The sequence below is a fragment of the Lepisma saccharinum genome, chromosome 7 (assembly GCF_977018435.1).
Source record: "Lepisma saccharinum chromosome 7, izLepSacc3.1, whole genome shotgun sequence".
Taxonomy (NCBI): domain Eukaryota; kingdom Metazoa; phylum Arthropoda; class Insecta; order Zygentoma; family Lepismatidae; genus Lepisma; species Lepisma saccharinum.
Window position 1 is genome coordinate 7,808,427 of NC_139235.1, and position 17,843 is coordinate 7,826,269.

A 17,843-nucleotide genomic window follows, 5' to 3' on the forward strand; every position below is an offset into this window, starting at 1 on the left:
TTATCCTATAGGCAAATGGAGATTGAACATATCATTTACAGTTATTTTGTTATTGGTTCTAAAGTTGCAAGGAGTGTGCATTTCCTAAATTTGAAATTGGTGTGTGCTTGAAATGGGATTTTTTAAAAAGACGTTTCAATTGTATTCCTTCCAGAATAATTTGGGTGTGGCTGGAAGCCCTTGGTGGAAAATCCTAAAGTGCTTCAGTGAGAACAAGTCCTATCTGCAACACCTATTTTTGATATTCTTGGCCCAACGCAGGAAGTCTAAGATAGAGGCAGCGGCTGCAATGAGCCATCAGATATTACAGCAAGGTAATTCACCTTCTCTTACTTAACATTACTAATTATAACCGATGGCACGACAACCAACTTCCATCCTCACTCCCACATGCCTTGGCAGTGGGTGCTCTTCCAACCTGTTACAGGGGTTAGCACGTGGTCAGCACGACGAACCCCGAGTCGTCGATGTAGCTTCCCAATTTCCTCACGATGGTGGGTGGCCGCTGGTTCCATACACTGGCACAAGAGAAAAGTTGTTATTCTTCCTCCTCAATAGACTCGAACCAGCGTGCCTGTTGGACCAAACAGCCACGGTTCAGGACCATTGCTAATTGCATTCTATTAATAAATATTTTATAATAGAGCCAGAACAACTCATCCTTTTACATAGAAATTTAAGCAAAAAAGTGCAGACTCTACTAATACCCAGACCTGGTTTCCCCTGATTTTTCATTTTCTCTGTTTCATCTGTGTGAATTTGTCCCCTGTGGTACTACGTAGTTCATGTGTGTGTGACAAATGTTAAGGTGATTCTTTTTTGTGCCATGAACCCGGAAGAATTGAATATGAATTCTGCATGCAAGATGTTTGATTTCAACAAGTCATTCCATGGGATGCAGTTTGTGTGAAATTATGACTGTTTTGAAGCCAAATTTACAGATTTCTGTGGTTTGCTTTCAGTGTAGAATTGTTATATTAAATTCATAAAGTGGGAATTGGTAACTGTAGAACTTTGATTAGTATTGATACTGGTTCAAAGAGGTGTTGACTCGGCTCTAACATTACACACACACACACACACACACACACGCACATACAGAATCTCATGAACTAGAATTAATATATGATAAATACAATATTGAAAAATACTTTGGTACAATTTCAGAGTGTATAAGAATAGTAACTTTGAACATAAATATAATCATTTTTCAACCAGAATAACGTGCTTATTTTGCAATAACTACATTGTATGTATATCAAAAGTAATGGTTAGTGAATTTGATGTGAATAATTTGGGTTTGCTAAATTGATAGATATCAAGATATTCAAAATTAATTTTTTTCAGCATTGTAATAAAATTTGGACATGTACTTGAAAGTAAAATAATGGCCTCCATTGAATAGTAATTGTCGTATGTGTGACGCTTATTGCGTAAATAGTCTGTATTGTTTATAAGACCTTTGAAGTTTTCAAGATGTTGGTAAAAAGAGATTGTGTTTTGTCTGGTATAAATGGAGTTCATTATAGTTTGTTGAATGGTAATTTGTGGTCAATTAAATAATGTTGAATTATCCGTGCATATCATTTATAATGTGTTCCAAATACACAACAGTAATCTGATCTGATTTTTGTAATTTAATTTTTTTGTTTAACATAAATTACTTCATGTTTGGGAAATTAAAAAAAATGTGATACATGGTAATTAGACTTAATCAAGTTATTAACTTTTTCTGCGAAACGTATGTGTAGAGGTTCTATTAAGTTACAAGAAAAGTTAGTACACACTTACGTCTAATTACATTACTTCATTCATGATTGGGAAAAGAGAGACGCGGTAGTATATAAATATGGAGAAACTAGTACTCACTTTTATCCGCGAAGCTGTTTTTTCTTCTTTTTCGATTAATTTCAGTGGCCACTGCCACCATCCTCGTTGGAACTTGCTGCGCTGTTGCTTGGCGTGCGTCTTTTTTTCGTAGTTCTCTGGCTGCCGTTAGGTGCGCTGCTAGGTGCGCTGTGCATCTTGGTGCGTCGTCTGCTATTTCCGGGCGATAACTGCTGCAGTAGTGGAATCCAAGTATGGTGCGCTTGCCCGCTATCGATGTTTAGTTCGTGCGGGAAGTGCATTATGGCGTGCGTTTCCTTGATTTTGGTGTCTGAGCGTGTGGGCAGTGTGTTTGACTCGAACCTTTTGAATTTTATGGCTATTGTATTTTATATGTCTAGCAAGACCAGTAGTGGGTTGGGCTTTTTTCGCATCTGCTAGGTGCTGTTGGATTCTTTCATTGACAGATCTGATGGACCTGCCGATGTAATGAGCCTTGCATTCACACTCTGCATCATATACACCTGGGTTGTCAAGGGGGGAGAGGAAGTACCGTTTGTGCTTGTTCAGTTTATCAGTTATTTTGGAGTTGGGTTTGTGCGCTACTTTGATGCCAAATGGGAGAAGGGCTTTGGCTATGCGGTTGGAAGTGGTGGGATGGTAGGGGAAGGCAAACCATTTATATTGGTCGCTGGGGGTTGGTTGTGGCTGGGTTGATTGTGGTAGGTTAGGGTGTCTGACCTGTATTTCCGCCTTACTGCACCAAGTGGAAAGTTGTGATTCAGTGTAGCCATGTTTCAGGGCTATTTCTGTGATGGTGGCTATCTCCTCTCGTAGATCCTCTTCTCGAAAAAGAAGAAAAAACAGCTTCGCGGATAAAAGTGAGTACTAGTTTCTCCGTATTTACATTACTTCAGTTGACATTAAATCTTAACTCACACGCCATCATAGTATTAACAAAGATCCTTGGTGTGCCATAAGGTTTATAATCCAATATACCAGATCACTTGGCTTCTTCAGAAACCAGAACACTAACATGTGGAAATGTTAGTATTAAAATATATAAAAACAGGCATCCATTGGACAGTTAAAAAAGGTTGTAGTACATGTAAAAGGTGAAGGCTAAAATGTGTTGATTCCTACAGAATTGAGTCAGGTGATCTTGGTGAAACATTGAGTTATAACCTTATGACATTCCAAGGTGAGTACTTTTTTAAATATTATTTCAGTAATGTTTATTATTATGTGCTAATTATTATTTCTGTACTTGTTCATAGCTGGTCCCGTTATACAAAGCAAGGGTCCACTAAATCAGACTCTGTCTACATTTAGAAGAGCCACGAAGTGTAAATATTCAAGGCATTGCCCCTTGATCTGGAGACTGTATATGCAGTTTGTGCATGAACTTGGAGATTTGAAACAGTGCCACAAGGTCTTCTACTGGGCCCTTGAACAGTGCCCATGGGTGAAGGTAAAATATCAGCTCAATTGTACTTCTAACTTTACCTAGTAGTCTTGTAAGTTTTAAATAGAGACTGATTAATTGGTCTGTAACTATTCTCGCTTGATAACATATTTCATAAATGGCCTGAGTTCCATGACTCAAGAGCCCTTTAAGGGCCAAATTTTTCAAAGTGGCATTCATCGGGTGATGGATGGTCTACACTATTGAGTCCTAAAGTAGCTATTTTCCCCTCCCTTCAACCAGAATTTTCCCCCACCATCAGCCAGAGTTCAGTACTGTTCATTTCAAGATGCTCCCAGTTGACCTCATGACGCTTTGTCAATGCCAAAATATTTGGAGCTCCCACTGGAAATAGAGACCACCACAGTTTGCATGAGAGGTGTGAGAATACCAGCTATTAGGTATCCAGGAACTCCTTCATATATACAGGGTGACAATTAATTAATGACCACATTTATTTTGAGTATAATTTTATGTATGTTAAACTTGCAGCTACAAAAGTAAAGGAGTAAGTAGTATGATATATGAAATTACCGGAAAATAACAAACACTGCTTATTTTTTGAAAATAAGAGACTTGAGGTACCCTCCATTGAATCGTATGCATTCCTGAGTACGAACAAACACATGATCCATAACTTTTGAAAGTGTTTCATTTGATATCAAGTCAATTTCATTTCTTATGGCTCTTTTCAAGTCCAGTAAGTTGTTTGGTTTCGTGGCATAGACTTTAGACTTTAAGTAGCCCCATAAAAAAAAAAATCTGGAGCAGTTAAGTCTGGGGAACGAGAAGGTCATTCAAAGTCACCAAACCTCGAAATCACATGATTGGGAAATTTCTGTTGTTTCACGACTAGTGTGGCTTGTTGCACCATCTTGTTGAAAAAACATGTCCTCAAATTTGGGGTTTCGACGCCGTAACTCAGGGGGGAAAAAATGCTCTTAACATTTGTCTGTAACGGTCACCGTTAGCAGTTACAGTAACACCATTTGCATTTTCAAAAAAAATATGGGCCTATGATCCTTGATCTCGATAATGCACACCATACAGTGACTTTTGCACTATGTTTAGGGCGTTCATGGATTTCATTAGGGTTTTCTCCAGTCCATATTCTCACACTCTGCTTATTCACATAACAGGATAAGTGATAATGAGCTTCATCGGTCATTATGAGCCTCTCTCCAAAATTCGGATTAGTGTTAAGTCCAATCATTGTATTGCAAAGTGCTAAACGTTTTTGAAAATCAGTCTGTTTCAACTGATGGGATACCTGAAGTTTGTACGGAAACAAGTGCAAATCGTTTCTCAGGATTTTGCGCACTGTTTCTCTATTGACACCAACTTCTTGTGACAACCTTCTTGCAGATTTCTTTGGACTGTTTGTGATTGAAACTCTCACCCTTTCAATTGTTTCTTTTTTGCGCACAGATCTCTGCCTACCAGTACGTTTAGCATCAGTTACACTGCCTCTGTTTCTATGGGATGCAACATATCGCAGAATTGATTATCTCGAAGGACACGCACGCCTGCCAAACCTTGCACAGAACCTTCTTTGAGCAGTGATCACCGAGTAATTGCTAGCGAAATAAAATTCCACTATTGCTGCTCGCTGTTGTGCACTCCACCTTTCATGTTACACCACTAAATTTTGCAAAGGTCGATCTCTATATTCACCTGAAATGAAAAAGAAAAACCAAATTAGTAACACAAAATTTACAATATAAATGTGGTCATTAATTAATTGTCACCCTGTATATAAGGGTCGTTCAAATGAAACATAGACTGGCATAAAAACATAAACATAGCCACCGTTCAGGCAACAGTCCCAACTCAGAACAAGTTTCTGGATACCATCTGCAAAGAAGGATGCTGGTTGCATATTGAACCACTCTTCCACACCATCTTGAACCGCTTGATTGGAGACAAAATGCTTACCCTTCAGAACCTTCTTCAAAGGACCAAAGATTAAATGTCGCAAGGGGAAAGATGTGGGATGTGCCGTGGGTGTTCCATAACATCCCACCGAAAACAGTGCAGAGTGTCCATCGTTGCATTGTCAGTGTGTGGGCATGCGTTATCGTGGATCATGCTCACACCTCGTTACAGTTTTCCCAGTTGTTTGTTTTTGATGGTTCTTCGGAGTTTCTCTAAGGTGCCACAATAACGTTCTTAAACACTGTGCTTCTTTTGAAACATGCATTCCCGTACACGGCTTGCATTCGCCGAAAGATTTCACTCGCAGATTGAAGACTTCACTCTTTGCACTTGAATTGAATGACGCCTCGTTGCACGCACTTGGACATATCCACTACACACCCCTTGTACTTTCACTTCTCCCCGTACTCAGCAGACACATGCAACAGACTGCACACATTATGTTCTGTTACTACGAAACACCAAGTCCTACAGTGCTGCCACGATCTAGCCTCCCTGTCAAATACTTGCAGTATTGCCAGCTCTGTCTATGTTTCACTTGAACAACCCTTATACTCCCTCTGTCCCATAGTTATAGTCCGGTATGCCAAAATGGTAGAACAGGAATGACAGACGAAGAGGCAGATGGAAAGCCCAATTTGTACTGATCCTTGAGTAGTAAAGTTGTATGACTCATTCCCTTGTTTCATGTTCTTCTTCTGTATACACCAATGTCACAGTTTGAATATTGGGCAATTATTATGAGACGACAAACAAAGGTGTACCGGACAATAATTATGGGACAGAGGGAGTACATAAGTATGAAGGACTTCAGAAATTAATGAGTGACATATTCCAGAATAACAGGAATATATATGTGGACAAACCTTTAATATTTTTTTTCAAAACATTTATCCATTCATTCCACACACATGGTTAATTTGATGGCAGTCAATGCTGCATATAATGTTGAGTACTTGGTAACAGTTCCAAATGTTTAATGGTTGAATATTCGTGCTTTCTGGAATCATGTCCACTTTTGCACTTGCGATTGCTATTGTACTGTCACTGAAAAGCACTCTGGACCCTTGTAACAGTTGAGAATTTCGTATACCATCCAACACACTGTTCTCACTGTTGCGGTGTCATCTCTATGATGGTGTCTCATTTGTTAGGGCCACTCATTGCTGAACCAACTGTAAACTCTTCATTGTCCCTAAACAGCCATCTTTGCAGCTCATATTCATATAAAATGCCCAGATATATACATACAATTTGCATTTTTTAAAAGAAAATAACAAAATTTCATTTTGGTTGGGACTAGAAACAGTGCTTACTAGATAACTTTGTTGAACCCACTGAGTCTGTAGATACTTTAGTCTCATGCATCCATAAGTGAATCATAAAAGGTTCAGGTATTGGAAAAAAAAAAGTACTTCATGAATGCAACAAGGTGTGTTTCTGTTGCAGGCTATATATCTGGATGGAGCCAAATTTTTACCTCAGGAATTGGGACAAATTCAGGATTTGATTATTGAGAAGGAGTTGCGCTTACATGTGTTACCTGAAGAACTGGAGATCCTTCGAGGAGAGGAAAATGAAGGCAGTGGTGAGGTCAAGGAAGAGGTAAAGCCTTCTTCTTCGCTAGAGAGCTCATGATGGATTTTGTTTTTCTGATATAGCCCTGTAAATATGTATTATCTCTGTACATGTACTTTTGTACTATATGATTTAAATATAGTATTCTGAAATTTTCCTCAAACTTGCCTCATTATTCGAAAGAGAAATGAAGGGCAGACTAAGTTTTTTGTTAATAATAAATTTGTATAATTATAAAAAAAGTGTTGTTTTTTTTTGTTTGTTTCTTTGAAATGCTGTTTTAAGTCCACTTTATGCACAGATAAGCTAATCAGGATTGGACCTACAGTTTAAAGTGTGCCGGCACTGAATATCGAACCCCGGATCCCTTGATTACAAGGCAACGATGTTACCACTATCCATCGAGGAGGCGAGTTTGTTGGGTTTTTTACATCTGTTGTTGTTGCTATGAATAACAGAGTTATACTTAAAAGTTTGCTTGACTACTGGTGGTATTATGAAATAAAATAAATAATGTTTTATTTTGGAAGTGGGTTTTATTCTTCTGGCAGTGTGCCTTCCCGATGGCATAGTGGTAGCGTCGTTGCCTTGTAATCGAGAGGTTCCGGGGTCGATACCTGGTGGAGGCACATAGTGGTTCGGATCCCACTTTAAACTGTAGGTCTAGTCACGATTAGGCATACTGTGCATAAAGTGAACTTAAAAAACACCAACTCAATCATTCAATCTTCTAGCATGTTTTGTTCTGTTCCCACTTTTGACTTTAAGCTGTTGACTGGGATATTTATATCTTATGCCATGTATTGCCTTCCGGAAGGTATGTGACAGCAATTAACATGCCATTTCTTCAAAACCACACAAGATCTTTTCAGTTCTTCCTTTTTTGATCATTTGTATACATATGAAGATGTATACTCGAATTACAAAGCAATATATCCATTGATACTATTATTAACAATTGGGAGTTTTTGTCCTTTCAGTTCTATGGCCTTATACCCAGTGATGTGTGGTGACATCGGCACTTGGGGTAGCAATGAGTGGCGTGCCCAATGGGTCATAATCCCCCACCCCCCTTTTTAGGGCCCAGTATTCCTAAAAGAAGAATGCCAAAGACAGGAAAAATTGCAAAGTTAGGAATGACTATAAAAAATTGTACACAACTTCCACCCACTTTTGAAAATCAAAAACGATTTGATTTGACTACGGAGCCAGAGATGCCGGGTTTGAATCTCAGCTTATCAATGGGTGATCTTTGTGTGTCCCTTCATCAATTTTATCGTATCGTCTTCGCGATTAGCCAAAAACTGCGAAAGCGAAGTAAAATAAACCAAATCAAACAATCAATCAATGAATGATTTGATTTGCTTTTTTTGACACATTTGGTTAATCGCGAAGATGATACGACAAAATTAATGAAGGGACAAACACAAAGAACACCCATGTCCAGGTAGGGGTTCGAACTCGGAACTCCTGGTGTCGTACCACGCTGTGGTAACCACTCCTCCACGGTTGGTTGATTTGATGTTTTAAGTCCACTTTATACACAGAAAGGCTAATTGTCCCTCACGACTTTCATAAGCTCTTAGCTACTTATCGCGATTAAATCTATACAGCTAGAGAAACCGATGGGGGGATAAACAGGTAACAAAACACACCTTTTTCTACTTTCTTCAATGATATTCATTTGGCTTTTTGAGTTCTGGGATACATTTTTCATTTCTAATTTTTTCATTATTCACTGGAGGCAGAGTACAACACATAGGAACAAGAATGCATGTTCGTCACAAATTCCGGCCTGAATTGTTCTTTGTGAGGTCCCTTCATCAGTTTCATCATATCATCACTCATCCTCATTTTTGCGATAACCAAATGTGGCAGAAAAGCGAAGTAAAATAAACCAAACCAACAACAAGAATTAGAACGCACGTTCTCTTGCCCAAATAAGTACATCCGTATTTATGATTGTTTAGCTTATTCATTTTTTTATTGGGGACCAAGAGATTAGTATATTTAAATAAAACACTACTAAAACGAGAGCAAGAGAGAGCGTGAGCAAATATTTGTTATTTAATCATTATATATTCCATATTTGAAAAAAAAGCATAAAATTTATGTCTGCACATAAGACGTTCCAATTGCATAAATAATAAAAGTACAGGGTGTCCGGAATGGGACTGACAGTTTTTAGAAGTGTGTTATTTAAATATGGTAAGGAGTAGCTAGAAACAAAAACATACATTTTAAAGGCAAACTCAAAAAGTTGGAAGCGGTTACAGCTCTGTATAGGTCAGTATAGCTCCACATGAGCTCCGTTAGTTGCATGGGGAATGTCTAGCCTGTATTCAATCTCCCTCCACGTGTTCTGTCGCTCAAACAAAAATTGCGTCTGTGCAGGAAAAAGCAGGCATAGCCTATGGAAGTCAATACGAGAGAGCACCAGGCAGCTGGGAATTTCAAGGCCCACTGTTAACGAAGTTGTGCACAAAAGCTTGCGTTTGTATGCATCCTAGGTGCAGTTTTTGGATGAAATTAAGCCAGATATCAAGCCGAAAAGACATTCATTTTCCATTGACATTCTGCAAAAGATTTACGTTGCCCCTCTAGACTTCTAATTTGGTGGTACATGGGTATATTCTGGCCAAAAGATACATGATTTATAAGAACTGTAGGACAGTATTCGGAAAACTCTTGCCTCTGTAACCCCTCAGATGCTACAGACCATGTGGAGGGAGATTAAATGCAGGCTAGACATTCTCCATGCAACAAACGGAGCTCATGGGGAGCTATACTGAGCTGTAAGTACTTCCAATAAAACTTTTTGAGTTTTTTCCTTCAAAATGTATGTTTTTGTTTCTAGCTACTCCTTACCATATTAAAATAACACACTTTTAAAAACTGTCAGTCCCATTCCGGACACCCTGTACTTCCCATATTATACATACATATTGTACAACGTGTAAAACGTAGTGTAAATACAGAGAACATAAGTACTGCAGAAAAATTTTCCCTTAGTTCTTTAGAGGATTTACAAAGGAAGCGAAGGGAATCCAATCCCCTATCTGTCCTATAGGAGATAGACTGGAGGACCTGAAAGCACGGGCTTTCAACCATTGGAGCAGGGGCAAGGGAGGTAGAGGCAGAAATCTTCCCTTTCCCTTCAGAAACCGGTTTCTACCTGGAACTGTGAGGTGGAGGAAGAGCGAGCTAGGCCAGCTTTGCCTGCTGAACGCACCGAGGGACGAGAAACGCATGAAAAAAAATTGTTGAATATGAACAGTGGCTTGCAACAATACAATAAATATTATGATTCGAAAATAATTAGAGATTTGAGATTGATTGATCTATCTCTGCTAGACTATCTACTCCTCAGTGCACGTCACTGCTTGTACCTTCGTTGAACAAGGACATCTATACCATCCCTGTTCCAGGTCCTATTTCTTGACAACTCCAACAACACTTTCGTCCTTCCACATAGTACATCCAGGACTTGTAGACTTGCGAGTCTCTGGCGTCTATTCACAGCCAGTATAATCATCATTCATCCACATCTTTCGCAATTAGCCAAAAGTGGGAGAAACGTGAAGTAAGATAAATTCATTCATTCATTCAAACTTTGTTCTGTGTATTGCATAATTCGTTGGGCCAAACAGATAGAATCGCAAGATCCAGGATGTAGGGTGGATGAAGGAGCACAGTCCAACCAAGTTTAGCAATTGCCTCCAGTGTTCTCAGGCTTGTGTGCAAGCATACATCGTCATGGAGGAGCATGTAATTTTGATTATAGTAATGTACATAGCACTAACTCCTCATTCACGCTATACTGTGCTGCAGGTTATTAACCTTACTGCTTCTGATAAACTGGGATGGCAGGAATTTTCTTATCTCCTTCATCATATTATTCTAGGAACCCATTCAATGTTGATCTAACGTTATCAAGGCGAAACATAGAACAGCAAATTTAAGACCAATATTTACTATTGTTTTGTTTTGTGAGACTGGGTGCACCCTGGTTACATAAAAATGTATTTGGGCAGTGTCCTGGCATGACTACCACTGTGTATTATTATTATTTTGAATTCTGGCAACCAGAATTCGTTCCTATTGCAAAAGAGCTCTTAGAGATATGCAACGCATGTCACAGCATAGGCCCTTGCAAAATACTTATAATGTTATTAAATATTTTATTCACTCATTTCTTGTACAAGTGCTATTAGAATAGAAGAAAGAAAATGAAAACTATATTAGCGATGCAGCATCAAAGGATGTTAACAAATAGGTAAGTTGGTAGTAACAACGTATCTGTAGTGCAATGGTGCATACTACACAAAGGAGAAAATATGCTTTTCAAGGAGTCGTAGCACCGAAAGAAGTCCTTAACAGTCGTAAATTAAGAAAAAGTTGTTTGTCTAAATGTTCTCTATGTGCTGTCAAAATTTTTGTTGGGTTTCACGTAGAAACTATTTTTTTGTTGTGTGTGTGCCCACGTGCTTGCACATACTGTCCCAGGAGTCTGTGAAGCAAGCGAACAAAAACAAGTCCTCTTTGCACGAAGCAAGGAGCTATATACGTATATAAACACTAGAGAGGGCCTAAACCGGTTTTCACGCGACCAAGCTGTGACCATTTGAAGACGCAGCAGCCACATTCTGAGTGGTCAAAACATTGAGTGTTTACGAAGGAAGCGCAAGATGCCGAAGGTGTGTTCAGCGTGTAACTGCACAAATGCAAGCCATAAAACAAACTGAACGCCATATGTTTCGTAAATAATTATTGTATTACTGTTATTTATTATATTTTGAAGTAGAGCAAGTAGAATTCACACGAGAAAAGAGGGAAATTTCTGATTTGTTATTACCATCCTTGTATCATAAGCAGTGCCGCACGTCGTTGACAGCGTAGATCAAATGTAGATCAGAGCGGGCCCAAGGGCGGGTGGGGGGGGAGGGGTTTTACAACCCCGAGGCTCCGTGTTTCAGGGGGCCCCACAGCAAATAAAAATATTTGTTTCTATGCAGTTTATTACGAGTTTATGGGACGCAGGTGTTTCCAATTAAGCAACTAATCTGATTTTTCCTGACTTCATGGATTGTTTTGACCTTCTTTAAAATATCAAAATTACTGACACCATAATCTAATCAAAGTACAGTAGAGCGTCGATTATCCGAAGTAATTGGGGGACATGGGTGTTCGGAAAACTGGTTTGTTCGGATAATCGAACTGTACATGTTTATTTGCCAAAAAGAAGTACTGTACAGTAAATTTATTCATAAAAACAGGCATCTCTTTAAGTATGTATTACAAAGTAACGTACAAAGGCAACTTTAGTAGGAATATATAGTATGTGGTACAGTTTATTAAACAAAAATATGTACATATTACATACGCATTTTGCATGAACAATACACACAGTACACAAAATTAACGTTTAAAAAAACCTTTATTTTGGTCTGTCTAAGCAAGCCTACACGCTTACAAGCAGCTAAGTCACGTACTTTTTTCATTACAGATATCTGAAAGTGAGCGAGTACACAGTTCGGTTGACCGACGTTCGGATAATCGACGCTCTACTGTACTACATAAAAATCGGATCCAAACATTTCAATCAAAAGTAATATGTATTATTCATGAATTCATGGAGTTGAAATATTATTTTATATGAAACCATGTAAATTCACTTCAGCCTTAAAATTCAATGAAAAGAAAGCAAAAGAGAATTATTTTAGAGAATGTTATTGGATATGATTGAAATTGCCACTTTTATACGTAAATTATAAGTTTGATATTGAAATGAAAAGGAAGACTACTTTAGAAACTCAGCATCCCATAATTCTTGATTTTAATCTTCAATGTGTTCATCTTTTTTCTTCATGTAATAATACGAAATATGTACATAAATTAATTGTTCATTCATTATAATATTTTTGCTTTTTTGATAATGTACGACATCTGTACTTCAGACTAATTAACAAGAATCTGATGTTTTTCAAAGTTCTAAAAAAAAAAATAACTAAGAGGTCCGCGTATATTGTATGCCCCAGACCCCACACCCACCATTGGCCGGCTCTGATGTGACTATGCATATGGAATACATGTAGACAATGTAATCTATGCAATAATGTAAACTACTCGGCGTCCAAGGAAGGCTAAAATAGCAGGGTTTTTTTGGAAGCAGAATTGAATTGTCTTTGGTTTTGATTTGTTGAATACGTGCGGGATACGAACATCTTGTTACGTATCACATACTGAAAGCAGACGTTTGTCGCATGAATGCAACCTGTATTTACTGAACATTTTATTTTTCACCAAGAGTATATGCTCGCCAAAATTCTGACTTTGTTTCACCTCAATACAGGTTGACAAGGAGTCGCCTAAAGCATACTCTTACAGGGGCCTCGCAAAATCGATATTTTATACGTACTTATTTTTGATAAATGAGTATATTTCTTTCCACCATGCCTGAAAATTAACTTGAAACAAGTAGTCACGGATACTTCTGGATTGTAGCAGTCCTACTGAAATATGGGTGATACAATCCAGAAGTGTCCGTGAGTGTACATTAGGTTTGGTGTTTTATGGTAGAGTATTGTTATATTAATAATGAAATAGAAAAATGTACACAATGTTATAGGGTTTGGGACCTCGCAAATCTCAGGGCCACCACGGAAGTTGGCATTGTTAAAAAAAAAACAGGTGTCGTTCAAAACAGCATTTCGCATTCCTTTTCTTGCAGGTTACATTGTCTACATACAAAGTGGCAATTTTTGATCATAACCAATAACAGTTTATCATAATTCTCTTTTGTTTACTTTGCATTGAATTTTGACGTTGTTGTGAAACGCTCTTTCATGGAAAAATAATAATAATCTCACTTCATGGTTTCATTCTATAATTAAATGAATAGCACACATTAACAACTTTTTATTAATACGAGGGTGGTTCAGCATACTCCGCCCCTGACATAGAAGGAACCCTCGTAGGAAAACCAAATCACTGTCACTTTTCAACATAGTCCCCTGCAACATTAACACACTTTTCCAATCGGCCTTCCAGTGCTTCAATCCCAGCAGAAAAAAAATATTTTGGTTGGTCCTGCAACCAAGCATTCACAACATCCATAACCTCAAAACCACTGGCAAAATGTTTTCAACAAAGGTGTTTCTTCATGTTCGGGAACAGGTGGAAGTCACTGGGGGCCAGATCTGAAGAATAAGGGGCATGAGGGACAATTTCGAACCCTGTTGCATGAATTGCAGCCACCGCAACTTGGGAGGCGTGGGCGGGAGCATTGTCACAACAAACCACGGGCGAACATTCCGCGGCGTTTCTCCTTGATGGCAGTACGTAATTCTTCAATTAGGGTTGCAGAATAAACACCTGTGATTGTCTTTCCCTGTTGGAGATAATCTATCAAAACTATTCCTTCTGCATCCCAGAACACAGATGCCATCACTTTGCCCTTTGATGGTTGAACCTTGAATTTCTTTGGGGGTGGAGAATGGGGGTGTTTCCATTGCATGCTTTGGCGTTTACTTTCAGGATCGAAGTGGTGAACCCACGTTTCATCCATTGTAACAAATCTCTTCAGAAACTTTGGCTTGTCAGCCTTTATTGTCCGCAACAGGTTCTGACTTGTCACACAATGTGTCCTCTTTTGGTTGACCGTCAGCATTCTCGGGCCCCAATGTGCAGAGATTTTTTTCATTAACAAATGATGATGAATAATTGAATGCACACTGCCAGTTGAGATGCCACATGTGTCTGCTATATGGCGGACAGTCACTCGCCGGTCTGCCAAAATCATGCCATGCACTTTTGTAATAATTTCTTCTGTGGTCACCGTTGCAGATGAGCCACCACCATGCTCATCTTCACAGGTCTGCCGACCACATTTAAATTCACGGCACCATCTCTTCACTAGATCATATGAAAGGCTAGAGTCTCCAAGAGTTCCCACCATATCTGCATGGATGTCTTTCGGTGTTAGATTTTTCTTGAGTAAATATTTTATCACTGCTCGGACCTCAGATTTTTCCATTGTTTCACATGTGGCTACACTTCTTACTGATCATCAACGTGTAACGAAAAGAGAAATTGTTGTAAATTCTTGAAACTTTGTGGATATTAGTCTAAAGAATGAACAATGTTACATATAAAATTACAGGTCTCTACTATCACTGGAAATGGGTCAGGGGCGGAGCATGCTGAACCACCCTCGTATATATGGACACGAATCTTATGTAGTTCTTTGTTTGAAGTATAATTTCAGTGATTTTGGATATATTTAAGTCTGTGAAAGAATCCGTGAAGTCAAGAAAAATGAGATTAGTTTCTTAATCGGAAGCACCAGCGTCCTATAAACTCGTAAAAACTGGATGTAAACAGTTATTTTATTTGGCGCGGGGCCCGAGGTGCCCCTCCCTAGGACCGGCTATGATAAGATACTGCAGTTACATATTTATCGGAGCCTTGTGGAATAAGCACAAAGGAAGAAAGTATTTAATTCTCCAAGTTATTTTGTGTCACGAAGGGGCTATCTTTCTGTGAAAAAAAAGGAATGTTCCACGAGGCAATATGCGTGCAAATTTTGTATTACCAGTTTATACAGCTCTAACTTTTCGCAAAAAAAAGTAAACAACTCATCTGTACGATAGTAGAAATCATTTATAATGTGTAAGTATTCCTTGTTAAGTTTCAAGTTAGCTGTAATGCATGGGTTACGGCTTGTTAACGTCTGCGCCACCACGCCAGCCTGCCTGACCACTTACGGGCTACCTGTTCCCCGCTCAAATTGTTTCAAAGATGGCTGCCTCGTTGCCTCTCTAGTGTTTATATATATATATATAGCTCGTTGGCACGAAGTGACTCGAGAGGGTTCTACCAATGTATGAGAGGGAAAGGGGTTGCTGCAGCTACCAGCCGTTAGAAGCAGCGTGCACTTCTTTGCTCCATCCCCTCGCCTTCTCTACTGTTATGTGCAGCGTTGTTCCACAGACCCCCTTGGGCAGATTGTAATCCACTGTGTATGCATTTATGTATTTGTATGTAACAAAAGGTAATACCAACGCAATATTAATAACAGTGCTGGTTTTAGTAGCATAGAATTTGACGAGAAATGCAAGTTGTCTATATTTTAACTTTTCAAAACATAAGGGCGTAGCGGATAGAGTTCGCACAGAGTGTCTCATTTTCTAAGCCCTGCTCTGTCATCGAATCAGAGGTGCAGTGATGGGTAGGATACTTCGTTACTAATCAAGCGAATATTTAGAGGGGAGTCTGAACCAGCAAGAGACTTCCCAAATACTAAAACTAAATAAACAAAATATACTTGTTTAATGAATGTTATACAATCGAGAGTTATTTATTTCCGCTGAACTTACTCAATAATTAGATTGGGATTATATGGCCTTGAATTAACAGTAGGTAAAGGTTTATACATACTACTACTTACAATAATATGCATAAAATATTAATCAGGAACTTCACTTTCATCAACTGGACATATAAACCTTTTTTGTTATTCAATAAATATTAGATTTTTTATTCTTTTACGTTAATATTCTTGGCAGGATACTTGTTTTATACTAATTTTAGCGATCTGTAGTATATATGTTTCTATGCTTTCTTTTCCCCAGTTCATGTAATAATAATAATAATATTAACAAAATTAAATCACGTATTCTGATAATTATTATTAATAATTGGAATATTAATTACAATTATTATTATTGTGACACACTTGGTTCAGACCCCTCCCGAAATATATTTCTAGATACGCGCCTGTTACTGACCTTCAATTGTGCAATTGATCATTGATGACGTGTTCAAATTACTTCGAGCTAAAGGAAGCAGCGCCACCTACTGAGGGATGGGGTTGTGAGGGGGAAATGAGCAAAAACGTGAAGAATCGACCACGCACCGCCTACTATGAAATCGAAGAATGCTCGTACAACAGGTGCGCGGGTGACAAGCGCGTGCGTCGGGCTACATACCACAGCGGAACATGAGTGAGCAACGTCCGAACGTCCCGTGAAAAAGATATCAAGAAGCGGACAAACGTGGTAAGTTGTTGGCGTCATTTGTTCAATCCAACTTCCTCGCTTCATTTAACTTATTTTCCAGCTGCAACGGCTCGTCTTAAACTCTTGTGTGTAGTTTCGGAATCGGAGAAAAGTTTGCATGTTTCAACTTTATCAACGATTGTTTATTATACTGTTGTGTGAATTGGATAGTCCATGAAAGTTTACATAGCTTTTCTTATCTTAAATTGCTGTTCCGGTATTTCGTCAACACCCCTTGCGTTAGGAGGATTTGACAGTCGTTCTATATCCCCCAGCTACTACAAGAAAAAAGCGTTGGCGGCAAGGCCGTACGTAGGTTTTTCATCAAGGTGGGGAGGGGCAGCAGCAGTGCTTAAAGTAGGGGAAAGGTGGGGGTGATGCTTTCCCCCAGTTAACACAATTCTCATAAAGCAGCCTCAGCACTAGGATAATGTGCATAGGCACTTAATCTGCTGTCTTTTACGGCATCCGTAGGCCATGTTATCACGCTACAATTTCAAAATTTGAATTACCTGAAGTCTTTCCTGTGCGCGCACTTTATGGTGTATTGAGTACCAAAAGCATTGTTTGACGGTACCGGACTGCTGCAAAGTTGCGAAATTGAGATAAATAATTTGAGCAAGCCTCTGTGCTTCTAGACTGTTATTACTCGGAATCGAATTGTTCTTTTTTGTTGTTGTTTTTTTCCGTTTCGGTGGTGGAGCGCGTTGATTGTTCGTCTCGTGCTCCCGCGACCAAAATATTTCAGCTTAATAGTCTGAGCCGGGTATGTGTGTTCATCGCGATCATTATTCACTCTAAAGGAAATGTACAAAGGCGACTGGAATACAAATAACGTATTTTGGTTCTGTAAGATCATAAATGTCAATATACGTATTTATTCTTGTTTGTGACAGTTCACAACGGTTCGCCCTTTTTGCTTTGAGAATAAAAACTAGTAATCTTTGTGTCATCGATAGACGAATATATCGCATACTTTT

The 17,843-nt window shown here is 38.8% G+C and overlaps 2 protein-coding genes across 3 annotated transcripts in view; both read left to right on the forward strand.

Annotated features, from left to right (window-relative positions):
• LOC145989703 (nuclear exosome regulator NRDE2) overlaps window positions 1-6,993 on the forward strand; it is a 37,976-nt gene extending 30,983 nt beyond the window's left edge. Inside the window, exons 8-10 of the mRNA XM_083124940.1 lie at window positions 155-314; window positions 3,105-3,298; window positions 6,677-6,993. Of these exons, the coding sequence (XP_082981066.1) occupies window positions 155-314; window positions 3,105-3,298; window positions 6,677-6,865 (543 nt within the window). The 3' untranslated portion in view covers window positions 6,866-6,993. The remainder of the gene's footprint in view (window positions 1-154; window positions 315-3,104; window positions 3,299-6,676) is intronic.
• Window positions 6,994-16,750: 9,757 nt separating this feature from the next.
• The window catches only part of LOC145990122 (uncharacterized), a 45,045-nt gene continuing 43,952 nt past the window's right edge, over window positions 16,751-17,843 (forward strand). For both annotated transcript variants that reach the window (XM_083125780.1, XM_083125779.1), the window contains exon 1: window positions 16,751-16,863. The gene's annotated coding sequence lies outside the window, so the exon portion shown is untranslated. The remainder of the gene's footprint in view (window positions 16,864-17,843) is intronic.